At 44.1% G+C, this 12,453-nt stretch overlaps 3 protein-coding genes across 3 annotated transcripts; 1 reads left to right on the plus strand and 2 right to left on the minus strand.

The window, feature by feature from the left end:
• Positions 1-2,449, minus strand: EAF01_000839 (uncharacterized protein; the record flags this gene model as incomplete). The annotated part of the gene is made up of 4 exons (XM_038909089.1): positions 1-1,360; positions 1,418-2,098; positions 2,162-2,271; positions 2,357-2,449. The coding sequence occupies 4 exons, from the start codon at positions 2,447-2,449 to the stop codon at positions 1-3; spliced, it is 2,244 nt and encodes a 747-aa protein (XP_038775995.1).
• A 672-nt stretch (positions 2,450-3,121) lies between these two features.
• Positions 3,122-4,679, minus strand: EAF01_000840 (uncharacterized protein). Its single transcript, XM_038909090.1, has 3 exons — positions 4,400-4,679; positions 4,001-4,328; positions 3,122-3,949 (listed from the first exon to the last, which is right to left on the minus strand). The coding sequence occupies exon 3, from the start codon at positions 3,701-3,703 to the stop codon at positions 3,218-3,220; it is 486 nt and encodes a 161-aa protein (XP_038775996.1). The 5' UTR covers positions 3,704-3,949; positions 4,001-4,328; positions 4,400-4,679; the 3' UTR covers positions 3,122-3,217.
• A 5,041-nt stretch (positions 4,680-9,720) lies between these two features.
• Positions 9,721-10,263, plus strand: EAF01_000841 (uncharacterized protein; the record flags this gene model as incomplete). Its single annotated transcript, XM_038909091.1, has 1 exon — positions 9,721-10,263. One exon carries the CDS (start codon positions 9,721-9,723, stop codon positions 10,261-10,263), a length of 543 nt encoding a protein of 180 aa, XP_038775997.1.
• Positions 10,264-12,453: the final 2,190 nt, after the last annotated feature.

Here is a 12,453-nt window from a genome sequence, read left to right on the forward strand (position 1 = left end):
CTACAACAAGAAGGCTGCGATACCAACAACAACAATAGCACCGAAACTAGCATCAATCTTCATGGCAGCACCAGTGAATTCAGCTGGACTGGTTGCGGTAGCAGTGCCGACAGCAGCAGGTGTGGAGGCTAAGGTGGTAGCTTGGGAGGGAGTTGCAACTGGAACGCTAGCCACTGGAACGCTGGCAGCTGGAGTCTCTTGGACTGGAACGCTGGCAATTGGAACGCTAGCGACTGGAGTCTCGTGAACTGGGACAGTGGCAACTGGAACGCTGGCGACTGGAGTCTCTTGGACTGGAACGCTGGCAATTGGAACGCTAGCGACTGGAGTCTCGTGAACTGGGACAGTGGCAACTGGAACACTGGCGACTGGAGTCTCTTGGACTGGAACGCTGGCAATTGGAACGCTGGCAGCTGGAGTCTCTTGGACTGGAACGCTAGCAACCGGAACACTAGCAACTGGTGTTTCGTGAACTGGAACGCTAGCGACCGGGGTCTCATGAACTGGGACAGTGGCAACTGGAACACTGGCAACTGGAGTCTCATGGACAGGTACACTAGCAACTGGTGTTTCGTGAACAGGAACGCTGGCAACCGGAGTCTCATAGACTGGCACAGTAGCAACTGGAACGCTGGTAACTGATGTCTCATGAATTGGAGTGCCAACGGAAACAGTGATAACTGGAATGGTGACCGTTCCTGGAGCAGTGATTGTATGAGGGACTGAGCTGACAATGATTGTAGTTGGCGCAGGGCAGTATGTAGTCAAGTAAGACACGGTAATAGTGCTTGGAGTTGGCTTGACGGAAGGAACTGGTGTCTCGTGAACCGGAGTTCCAACAGAAACTGAAACAACTGGAATGGTGACCGTTCCTGGGGCAGTGATTGTATGAGGGACTGAGCTGACAATGATTGTAGTTGGCGCAGGGCAGTATGTAGTCAAGTAAGACACGGTAATAGTGCTTGGAGTTGGCTTGACGGAAGGAACTGGTGTCTCGTGAACCGGAGTTCCAACAGAAACTGAAACAACTGGAATGGTGACCGTTCCTGGGGCAGTGATTGTATGAGGGACTGAGCTGACAATGATTGTAGTTGGCGCAGGGCAGTATGTAGTCAAGTAAGACACGGTAATAGTGCTTGGAGTTGGCTTGACAGAAGGAACTGATATAAAATACACGGGTGTTCCCACAGAAGCAGAAACAACTGGGACAGTGACGTTTCCTGGAGCAGTAATCGTGTGAGGAATCGAGCTGATAGTGAGTGTCGTTGGTCTGGGCACATATGTAGTCAAGTAAGATACAGTGGTACTAGTGTTTGGCTTGGCAGTTGGAACACTTGAGGTGTAACTGACTGTGCAAGGGCTATTAAGATAGAGTTAGTAGGGCTGAAATACATCAAATGAGAAGAACAGCACGTACCACTTTGTGACAGTCAATGTTGTGGCTGATGAGACGGTGTAAGTAAAGTTACCAATGGCAACGGTGGTGGGAGATGGGCAATAAGTGGTGTAGCTGCTGACAACTGTGGTAGTCCAGACGACTGGTGTAGTCTTTGGTGAGCTTGAAGAAGTGGAGAATGTGTAGTTTCCATGAGGAGGAACAACGACAGTAGTCTTTGGTGGCGCTGAATAAGTAGAAGATGTCACATTGCCATGAGGAGGAACAATGACGGTGGTCTTTGGTGTAGCACTGGTTTTGACACTGCTCTCGCTGGAGGATGGTTTGGTTGACACCGAGGTGCTTGATGGGTGTGGCTTGCTAACGGTGCAAGGGCAGTCGGTAATGGTCAAAGTAGTTGAATCAGTGACAGTGTATGTCTTGGTTCCAAAAGTTAATGTAGTTGGAGTAGGGCAAACGGTTGTAAGAATGTCTGTGGTGTAAGTGGTCCATGTTGTGTGCTCGGTCTCTGTTGGCTTGACAGGCTTTGTGGTTGGCCCAGTACTAAGAGGAACAGTTGGATGGCTGATGGCAACCGAGGAAGCGCTGCTGGTAACACTCGATGAAGCTGGAACAGATGGAGCAGAGCTACTTGGTTTGGTTGACGAGGAAGCTGGAACAGTTGGAACCGTCTTGTCAATGGTGGTGGAATATGTGCAAGGGCTAGATTATTACGTCAGTATTTTGATCAAGGCTTTCTCAACTTGATGGGTCAAAGGAACGTACCAGTCAGTGATAGTCAGGGTAGTAGAAGCGGTTGCGGTATAAGTCTTCGTTCCCATGGAGAAAGTAGTGGGGTATGGGCAGACGGTTGTATAGATATCAGTAGTGATAGTCTGGAAGAGAAGGGGTGTCAGCACATGCCATCTGGTGGGGCAGGGAATATCAACTGATATCAATGAAGCATCAGAGGAGACTAACCGTATACGCGATATGGGTATCGTTGGTGTACTTTTGACCGTTGACCACGGCAAGAAGCCCAAAGGCTGTGAGAATCGATTGAAACGTCTTCATGATTTCTTGTTTTCTCCTCAACGACTGTAATTGTATTGATTACAATAACGAAAGTGGGATGATATTAAGATATTATGTTGATGGAGGGGGAGGGGGAGGTTGAAAGATGAGATTGATGTAACAAAACCTGAACGAGTGTGGTTATTGTTGATGTGTGACTTGAGGGAAGAGAAAAAAAGGAAGATGAAGATGGGATGTAGAGTTCATTAAGTAGTTGGTGAACATCTATGCAAGTACTAGGTAGGCAGGTACGAGTTGCATGCATGCGTTAGTGTTATTTTCTTTTTATTTCTTCTTTCCATCTTTTTTTTTTTTTTTTTTTTTTTCACTTCACTCCAACATTTAGTCACTCGGGACAGTATTATGTCAAAGGTGAAGTCTGGGACTAAATCGGTAGGTAGGAAGGTCGGTAGGAGTGAAAAGTTACCTACCTAGTATGGAGGCGTGAAGTAGTGTAGGTAGTAGGCAAGTACTATGAATGTGTGAATGTGTGAATGTGTGAATGGGGAAAGAACGACCGTCTCCCTCGCCTCGCTTTCCTTTGCCTACTGCAGTTTTCCGTATTTGCGCCATGTTCAGAGTCTTTGGCAAAGTCCCACCGTCACCTTTCAAGAATCATCCAATGGAAGCATTTGCCGTGTGATACTACATACTGCTATGTTGTGCTATCCGGGTATCAAGGTATCAATCTTCAAGCTTCAGACCTTTGACTCGACCACTCACTACTCACTACTCACTACTCACTACCCACTACTCATTACTCACTACTCACCACTTGGGAATAAGTTTTAACCTTCCACTTTTAACTTTGGATCTAATCTTTACGAGCTTCGATCCTCCACAGATGAAGAAGTGACTACTGCACATGCTGCATGCACCTACTGGCTTGGTAATGCATCTACAAGTGGCTGTACTTGGATCATGAATGAGAATGATGAGGGTGAAAATGGAAAGGAACATAGGGATGAAAATCAAAATACTTTGGATTCTTAGGACAGTGAGTTGTGTGGAAACGTCGTACATACGCTCCAATCGGATATCAGTGGACTGCCGACTACTCCAACTAGATAACGAGTAGCTTTGATTATCGTTCATTCGATGTCGTCCAAGACAAGAAAAGAAAAGACTCCAAGTGCGGAATACGATGGAATGGGTTGATACGATGATATGATTATGATGATGGCCGGGATGGTATAAAAAAAATGACACCAGTAAAAAGAAAGACTGAAATCGTTCTTCCGGATTCCGCACCATGTCTCATTCGACTTTTTGCTCGCCCACTACTCTGCGTTGGATGTTCTTTCCACTTTTCCCCCGACTTCCAAAGTTAATTTTCCCGCACTTGCTCATCCACTCACACGCCCCGATCTGCGTCATTGGTGAGCCTGATCGATAGGAAATCTATTTTGATCCGAAGGTTCAGTCCAACACGAGAAACTTCCAACTCCCAAGCATTTGGAGAAAAGAAAGTCGTTTACTCAGCTACTTGATACTTTACGCCTATGATTATCTGGTTAGAGGATGGAACGACTTCTACGTCCCAATTCTTACTTTAGGAGTTATCCCGAAAGTTGCACCCTTTTCATTCGTTGACAGCGTAGTACCTGAGCGTTTCTCGTGCTTTCCATCATCGCCTGGCCAATCGCTGCGATGATGTCTACTCAATAGCTTCACATGTTCCTGACTACTTGCGACCGTCATCGCTACTGATATGATGGACAATGTTTTGATGGCAATAGCGTGAGCTTGACGCGGGCCTTTACACGTTTACACGTTGAAAGGTGGTTGGACTTTCTCGGCCATGACTTGATTGGGTTTGTTCTTAGGTCGCGCCCTTTTCCCTTCTTCTTAGACTTCAGGTCCCAATATTCCAAGTGCCCTGGGTAGGTTAGGTAATAGCCATCAATGCGAAAAGACCAAATGTATGCTTAAGCACAAGTTACAACTTACAAGTACGATAAGAGGATGATGGGTGCTTCTAGGATAATGGGGAACTTGAACAACTGGTTGCTGGAATGAGAGAAGATGAAAATCTTGTTAGATCGTTATCCTCCCCCGGTAACAATTAGCGGGAAAGCTTGTCTCTATCTCGTGTTGTGGTGTGGTGTGGTGCCCGTTTGCTGGAATCAGCACTCCGATAAGCTATTGTCTCCAGCAGAACGGAAACCCCGGGACGCCAAAAATATACCTACATACACTCTTTTCAATATCCGATATCAATTCAGACCATCATTTCTTTGATGAAAAATACCAAGCTCTCATAGATTACCTATATGGTACATGTTATTTCTTATTTTCATTACATTATACATTGACATTGTAGTGAGGAAACCAAATATATTACATGTTTTCAATGTGTGAATCTAGCTAATAAGTGATTGAGTGATCGTCTTTTCTTCATCCATGTGGAGCCTGTGTGACCTCCACAATCATTCATTTGCCAAGCACGTTACCTACTAAGAAATCGTGGATGTGAGAATACGAGGAGATAGTGAAGTACCATTAATCCTAACGAATTAGGCAATTGCTGAGTTCAACATACTAATCTACTAATCTTTTCCTGTCAAGCGTCAAGCATCATGCAAGAAGAAGTGTCAACACAGTATGTCATCGTTGTCGTTGGCTTGCTAATGCAATGTTATCGATAGATGCATTCGCCATAAAGATGGAGACATGAAGTGGGTTTGGTGACATGGGGAGCACAAGGTCGGAAGTTCACGTAGGGCTGGAGAAGCTTGAAGAGCAAAACTTCCTCCTAAACATTCAGTAAAGCGTTTAATTAGAGTATTGAAGGGATTTCAACGACACCTCTCACTGCTTCCAGACCACACACTCGGCTCAACCTTATAGAAAGAGTGAAGATCTTTCCAAGTACCCGAACCTAGATCACACTCTTTACATGGATCGAGCCGAACCACCGCAAGATTTTGATTCTGACGTCAAGTGTGTATATTTTGGTGGACACTTCCATACTGATTGATTTTCGGTCCGACATAAGTCACTTAACAATGATAACATGAAGATCAGAACGAATGACAACAGCGAGTGCAAAAAGCCCAGAGTTGCTCTCGGACGACATTCAACATTGGTCCAAGAATATCCGCCATCGGGATTGATGCTAAGTCGATTCGCTCCTAGGAAACCAATAAACTATCGTTGTTCATCGGGAACGGCCCACATCACCTATTCTGGTAAGATCTTGGCTTGATAATCAGCCTACAGTAAATGTTGGTCGGTGGTAAGTAGGAATACGACACGATCATGCTATACAAGAACATATGTGGCGAGCCGTCAGCGAACAGCGGATACAATCATCTACTGTGGTCCCATCTTTGGAAAATGGAAAAAACTATCAGTCCAATGGTTGTCTTGTCGATTTAGAAAAAATTCCATACTTTTGTCTTCACATGTCTTCGAATGTCTTCAAGTACGAGGCGGGAGGTTGAAAAGGTAACACCTTCGCTGCCGACTCCGGTATACGAACTACCATCCATGATACCCATGATCCAGCCTCGACATCTCGAAAATTTCGAGCCGTAGAATGGTTCCGTATTACGCGTTTCCTCCCAAATCTAAAGCTTCCTCTTTCAAAGACTTCGAGCCCTTCTAATACGTTCAGTACAACGCCGTTGGCCCTACATTACGCGTTCACACGAGGACGGCATTCGTCCACGTTCTAAACTTCACATGCAGTCACACAACCTATGTTAATGTCTAATATTATCACAGATTTGAGCCATACCACCATACAAATTGCAATCCCTCACACAGCCATGTGATTGAGCACAGTATGGAGAAACCATCACCTTTACGCTGCACACAAACTTCCTGTCAAAACCTCGGCACGATGATTTTCTCGCAGGCTCTAAAGCATTTTGAATCTCTCAAACACACCATTAGGTACTTCTTCAAGTCTTTCCAGGCCTATATGATGACCATTCTGATTACATTTCCAATGCTGTAAGCCTACAACTACCGGTATTGTATTGAATTCTCAACAATCCAGAGCCCAGAGTCCAGACTCTTTGTGGGCGCAGCAATGAACCCTCAGCACGGCCTGTATATTCAAGAACGGTGTTTGTGATTGTCGATCCCGACTTGCAGTGCTAGATTTATGCACCTCGTCGGCTTAACATAAATTATCAGCACAAATGTCTCCATATTTACTCATTAACAGGGTAAAGGAGAGACTTTGAAAAGTTTGCTCCTTAGAGTTTTCATCCTTCTTAATTCGTGGTAGTCCCATTGTCATGGAAGCTCACTCGGAACCTTCCATCTGGTTAATAAGCTCGCCGACAAGCTTCTAGGTCAAACATAAATCCGTCTCACACTTTTCTCGTTGTGGGATTTTTTTCTTCACTCAGGTCCGCATTATGTGACGTATACTGGGGCGTGAGGGCGAGAAGATCTTTGCACATCTTTTCATCTAGATTCTATGGCAGTCGATGAAGGAGAAATGAATCCAGAATATCTGTACGAGACTCCGATAGGTCTGGGATAGAGTCGTTCACCGAGTTCCCAAATCAGTTCCTCAGTCCGTATTAGACTCGTATATTCACATGAACGAAATGAAGCATGTCTACATCCACGTCTCCGTGATTTAGCCACCTGAGGTCACACAGGTAAGCGAATCATATCCGGCCATTACCCATATGCTTCAATCTGTCACCAACCAAAGTTATCAAACTTATCTCCTTCACATGCGAGTTTGCAAAAAGAAAAAACCGGATGCCCAAAAGCGGTGTATTCCTTCACATTTAACCCAAAGGTACGGCAAGAACCTCCGTTCAAGAACACAACCAGACTCCAGCAAGGCAGCATGGCAAAATCTAGATCATGAATCGCTACTTTCCCCGGGGATCCTACTGTAACTCAATCCGAGTGGTTGTTTCTGTGGAAAACCTTACTCAGCAATTGGAAATTATGATAGACAGTTCATGGTTTCATCGCTTAATCTACCACATGTCGAGCCCCGCTATTACGCCGGTGCTCTGGTTTGAGACTTTGAGAATAGTTTAGTTGTTGATCTCTCCATGGCTGTTTATTATTTCGGATTTCTGAGGTTGCCATACGGACTGTTTCTGAGATATAGAGCATGAATTGGGGGTTACTCTTTTCTTTACTCTACTCTGTCTACTCAGTACTGTACGCTTGTGAGAGAAGTACTATGTAGGGTTGGTATTGTATCAAATGAAGTCAGGGGATTCAGGTAAGCAAAGAGGTGCGTATGTTGTGATCGACGTAATGATCGAGTGATGCGTGGGATTTAAATCAATAAACGTGGGAATTTATTGAATAATCCTCATGCCTTATGGATAATATGGAATTGAGTTTTACAGGTCACACAATAGATTCGTGGCAGTCGGTCACTCGAGAAGTTGGATGGTCAATTAGACAAAAGAGATTTCTCGGTTTTTGAATTTTTTTCTCAGCCCCTGGTGCAGGCCCTAAATGCAGGCCTAAATGCATGGGCGTCCGATTCCTTGCGGGTTCCTGGGACTACTGCAAGGGCAAGCGAACCCTTATGGATACTCACATGTATTTCTTCCATAGGGATTGCTGTTCTATGGCGCAATGTGTAAAGAGTTCTTGCGGGATTTATATGATTATTCGATGCAATTAATAATTGGAGTACAGGATGTCAAAAACTTGCAACTCACATGAAGGTGACTAAAATTCTGCATTTTACACGACATGTGCACTGTGCAGGCACTGCTGTAACACATATGTAAGTTGCAGCAGCTCTTCTCATCCGCCAATCTACTCCAAGTCATCCATAATAATTGAAACAGTGAACAGACTTTTCTATACGGCTCATCCTTGCTAACCGCACACTTCCGCTGCCATCCTAGATGATATCAGGTGAATATCGTCCCCGCTATTGAATTGCCCCCCCTTTTGCACGATATAGGCAGACCTTGTAATGATGTTGTCCAGACAGACTTTCAAAGCTACAAGGTTACAAAGGTCGAGAACAATTGGGACATTAGTTTATTGTTCGTGTGACAGTGTTTACCCACTCCAAGTTTTCAACGACTCCGTGATTTTTGAACAATCTCGATTCCGTGATTTACCCATTGCCATGGTATTACGACATCTCCTTGGTCAAATGCTTCGATATGCTGAAATCTCTGATTGCGAGGTAACGACTCCACGAAGTAATATATCGATATTTGCATCAGCCATTCATATCATGACTGGCCACTGCAGGAAAACCCCTTCACGGAATCAATTTTCCAAGCACAAACACGGATAGTTTGACAAATGACTCAAGTTCCAAGAAATTGGGGTCTAGAATACCTTCCCCATCATATCATTTTCGTTGAAGAGGAAAACACTGGCATCAAGAGTTGCTATTACAGATATGAATCATGGAAACAAATATCATAAAGTTCATTGGCTGCTTGGATTACAAAGACATTCTCCACATAGAGACAACCACCGAATAAACTTTCGAGTTTCCGCTACGCATGCCCTACGCATCGGCTGCCGTTCAGATTCAGGAACAAAAGTCAACGATCCAATCAAAGCGTAGTCGCATCAATCCATTGACTCCATTCTTCCCACCAAAGGAAAATTCTCAATCCCGCCAAGTCTAGTTCTCCCGAGTCTCAGATGCCAGTAGCTTCCTCATAGGGTTTGGTGGCGTGTTTACGAATTGTGTCTGGCGTGGCCGCCCTCCAATAGCGGAATGTGGACAGTGTACGGAGTATGCACCCTGAGAAGAAGCAAACGTTCTGGATGCATTTTGTTTATTCGGTTCCAATTGAACTACTTCTGGCTGACATGACTCCACAATTGCCGTAGCTTGGGCTGAGCAAGCCTGAGCTAAAGCGTACATGTCCGCGCTGGCGTTTTTGGGGTTGAATCATGGAACCTTAGTCGTGTCCCCTGAATTCACACTCAGTTGTCTGTGTATATAATCCGCTGTACCTCCACTTGTGTTTCTTTCTTTTCCTCATCCACGACGTTGTCAACAAGAGTTCACTCATTCCTTTAAGTTACTCAAACGTTTCGATCTGAGATCGCACTTGACTTTTCAGTCACTTCACAGCTTCTACAGTCAGCTCAACAGCAAAACTTGTCTCTACGACACCAGAACTTTTCAGTCTTGACGACTTTGACAATCTCGATTCATATATTCGATCCAAAACTCTCATTGCCCAAAGAAGCAACCAGTTTAAATTGACCAACTTGAAGTAAAGCCCAGTCTTACTTTACCCCGACCAATCCTTACCAACTTAAAAGCTTACACAAACACATCACTCAAGATGCAATTCGCTACTTCCATCCTTGCTGTTTCCGCAGCTCTCGCTACCATCGTTTCTGCCGGCAGCGTGCACTTCGTCAACCAAGACAGCACCACTCGTACCTTGGTCTTCACTCCTACCTCTGGCTGTGCTGAAATCGCTTCCCTTACCGTTTCAGGCGACTCTACTGCCAACCAAACCTTCCCTACCGGCTGGATTGGCAACTGGTACTCTGTCTCTGATGGCGCCGACAACACTTCTGGTATGCTTGGCGAAGTCTGCTTCGATTCTTGGGGAGGCATGACTTACTTCGATGTCTCTGCTATCGTCAACCCAGATGATGTCAATGGTGTCAAGGAGATGTTCCCCTTGAACACCGGTACTCCTCTCTCTGGCTGCCAATCCTTCCCTTGCGACAATGCTTACAACCTTCCCGACGACGTCCAAACCCAAGCTACCGATTCCGACGAACTCGTCTGCCTCATCGGTAACCTCGCCACCACCAAGCGTGAAGCCAGAGCCAAGGTCGGCAAAGAATTCGTCACTGGTGGGGGATCTGCTTAGATTCTTCAACGTAAAGTTCTTTCTTTGTTTTGGTTATGGAGAAGTTGCAAGAAGATGTATATACCAACCGGTCTCACACACCAACACATTACATACATTTACAGACATTTACATAAATACACACGAAAAGAAAAGAAACAATGTACGTCAGCGCCGCAAAGCGTGCTGCGATGTGGCATACGAAATTTATGATGGTTCTATCATGAGGATATATAAAAGGATACACGGACCGGACAGGACGAGACGGCACGGACCTCCTGATTGGACAGGTGGGACGGACGGCTTAGGGATTGGGTGGTGGTGTATTGGCGTGGGATTACCCTTTTTTATATTTTTGGGAAACCCTTTTTTGATTTTTGGAAACATTCTTATGATCTTTGGAAGCTTGTTTTTGATTCGTTTCGTTTCGATTCCTTCACTCGCGCTTTTATAGATTTTTTCTTCATATACCTGTCACTCACGACTTTCAAAGTTAGGTTTTTTTAGATGGTGGTTGAGGGGGTGATGTTACTTCTATTCTATCTATTCATCTCTTGGATTGGGATACAATTTAACTTCAAAAATCCCTTCTTTTGATCATATGATGTTTCCGTGTCAGCCTATGCTTTTTGTATGTGTGGAATTCGAATCAAATGAAATCAATCAAATGGAATCAACTCAACTCAAATCAAATAAAGTGAAACAACAAAGTCAAAACTCGACCTCTGTAACATAACCTTACCTAGTTACCCCACCAGTTCCAACATACTAGGTAGGTAGGTAGGTAGGTACTTCCAAACGCGAAAAGTGGGATAGGATAAGAATCACGAGATGAGATGAGATGAGATGGAGTGAAACGAGAAGGTACCGGGAGAAACCTGGAAGGAAGCTGTGATGTGAGTACCTATGAATCATTCTTTTTGAGAAACTGAGTTCTTGGATTGAGTTCTTGGATTGAGTACTTGGATTGAGTACTTGATTCCTTGATTGTATTTCACCCCGCTTCTTCGAGGCTCCGATGTGATGTGATTGATGCTTCTTGGCTGGTTGGTTGGTTGGTTGGTTGGTTGGTTAGTTCGTTTATTCGGAGTTTGGAGTTTGGAGTTTGGAGTTTGGGATATGGGATTCGGGATTTGGGACTTGGGACTTGGAGATTTCTATAACTGTTTATAAAGTATTTATTTACTCTATATTTTGTTTTGGGGGGGGGTGTTTTGTGATTTTCTGGTAATGTAGTAATTTGTTAGGTGATTAGGTGATTAGGTGATTGTCTAGGTGATTGTCTAGGTGATTGAGTAATTGTCTAAATAACTGGCTTAGAAATTAGTACGAGAGATATGGAGATGAAGATGGAGATGGAGATACGAGCTCTGCACTACAATACGAAAGAGAAAATAAATATGAGTTGATTGGTTCATTAACGTATTGTTGTTTATCCACTTGGTAATTAGTTGAGATACTTGGTAGAGGTGCGTGCTGAGGATACCATACCATACTAGGAGGGTACTGGGTACTAGGAGGGAGGAAGATGTCATTGCTGAATAAAAGATAGAGATAGAGATAGCAATAGAATTCAACATGTGTTCCGGTAGTGGCCTAGAATTTAGATTACGGTAACCTACCTTACTGTAGATTTATTGAGATATTTGATAGAAGGTTGGAAGTTTGTACCGAGGGGGCGGGAGTGCGGGAGTGTAAAGGGATGGATGCGGGATGGTTGTGGATGTGGCTGTGGCTGTGTGGATGATTTGTATTTGGATGGATAAATAGATGAACGATCTTGGAGATGTATAAATAGAATGATGGAATGGGTTGGATTGTATTGGATTTGGATGAGTATAGGGGGTTTGGATATGATATTCGGTTTGATACTCGAGATTCGAGCTTTATGATTGATTCTCTTTGGTATGTATATGAGTGAGTGTACGTAGTACGTAGTACGTACGGACAGACTGATGGAACATGACAAGAATCGAAATTATAATTAGCAATTTGCATCTTGGAATTATGGGAGTGATTTATATAGATGTAGATTGAATAATGGAATAATAGATTCTGAGATTGAAGAATTGAAGAATTGGAGAATGAATTTGTTATTAAATCTTGAAAATTGAGAAGTGTTCTGTTGGTTTACGTACTTGCTGATCTTACTGCTATTGAGGTTCTTCGTGATGTTAGATGGGAAGGATTTTGATAGCTTCAATTTACTTA

The sequence above is a fragment of the Botrytis porri genome (assembly GCF_014898465.1).
Source record: "Botrytis porri strain MUCL 3234 chromosome Unknown BPOR_001, whole genome shotgun sequence".
Classification (NCBI taxonomy): domain Eukaryota; kingdom Fungi; phylum Ascomycota; class Leotiomycetes; order Helotiales; family Sclerotiniaceae; genus Botrytis; species Botrytis porri.

What these genes read in the sequence shown, in the direction of transcription:
- EAF01_000840 (XM_038909090.1), bottom strand. Translation starts at nt 3,703, where the DNA reads ATGGTGCGGAATCCGGAAGAACGATTTCAGTCTTTCTTTTTACTGGTG.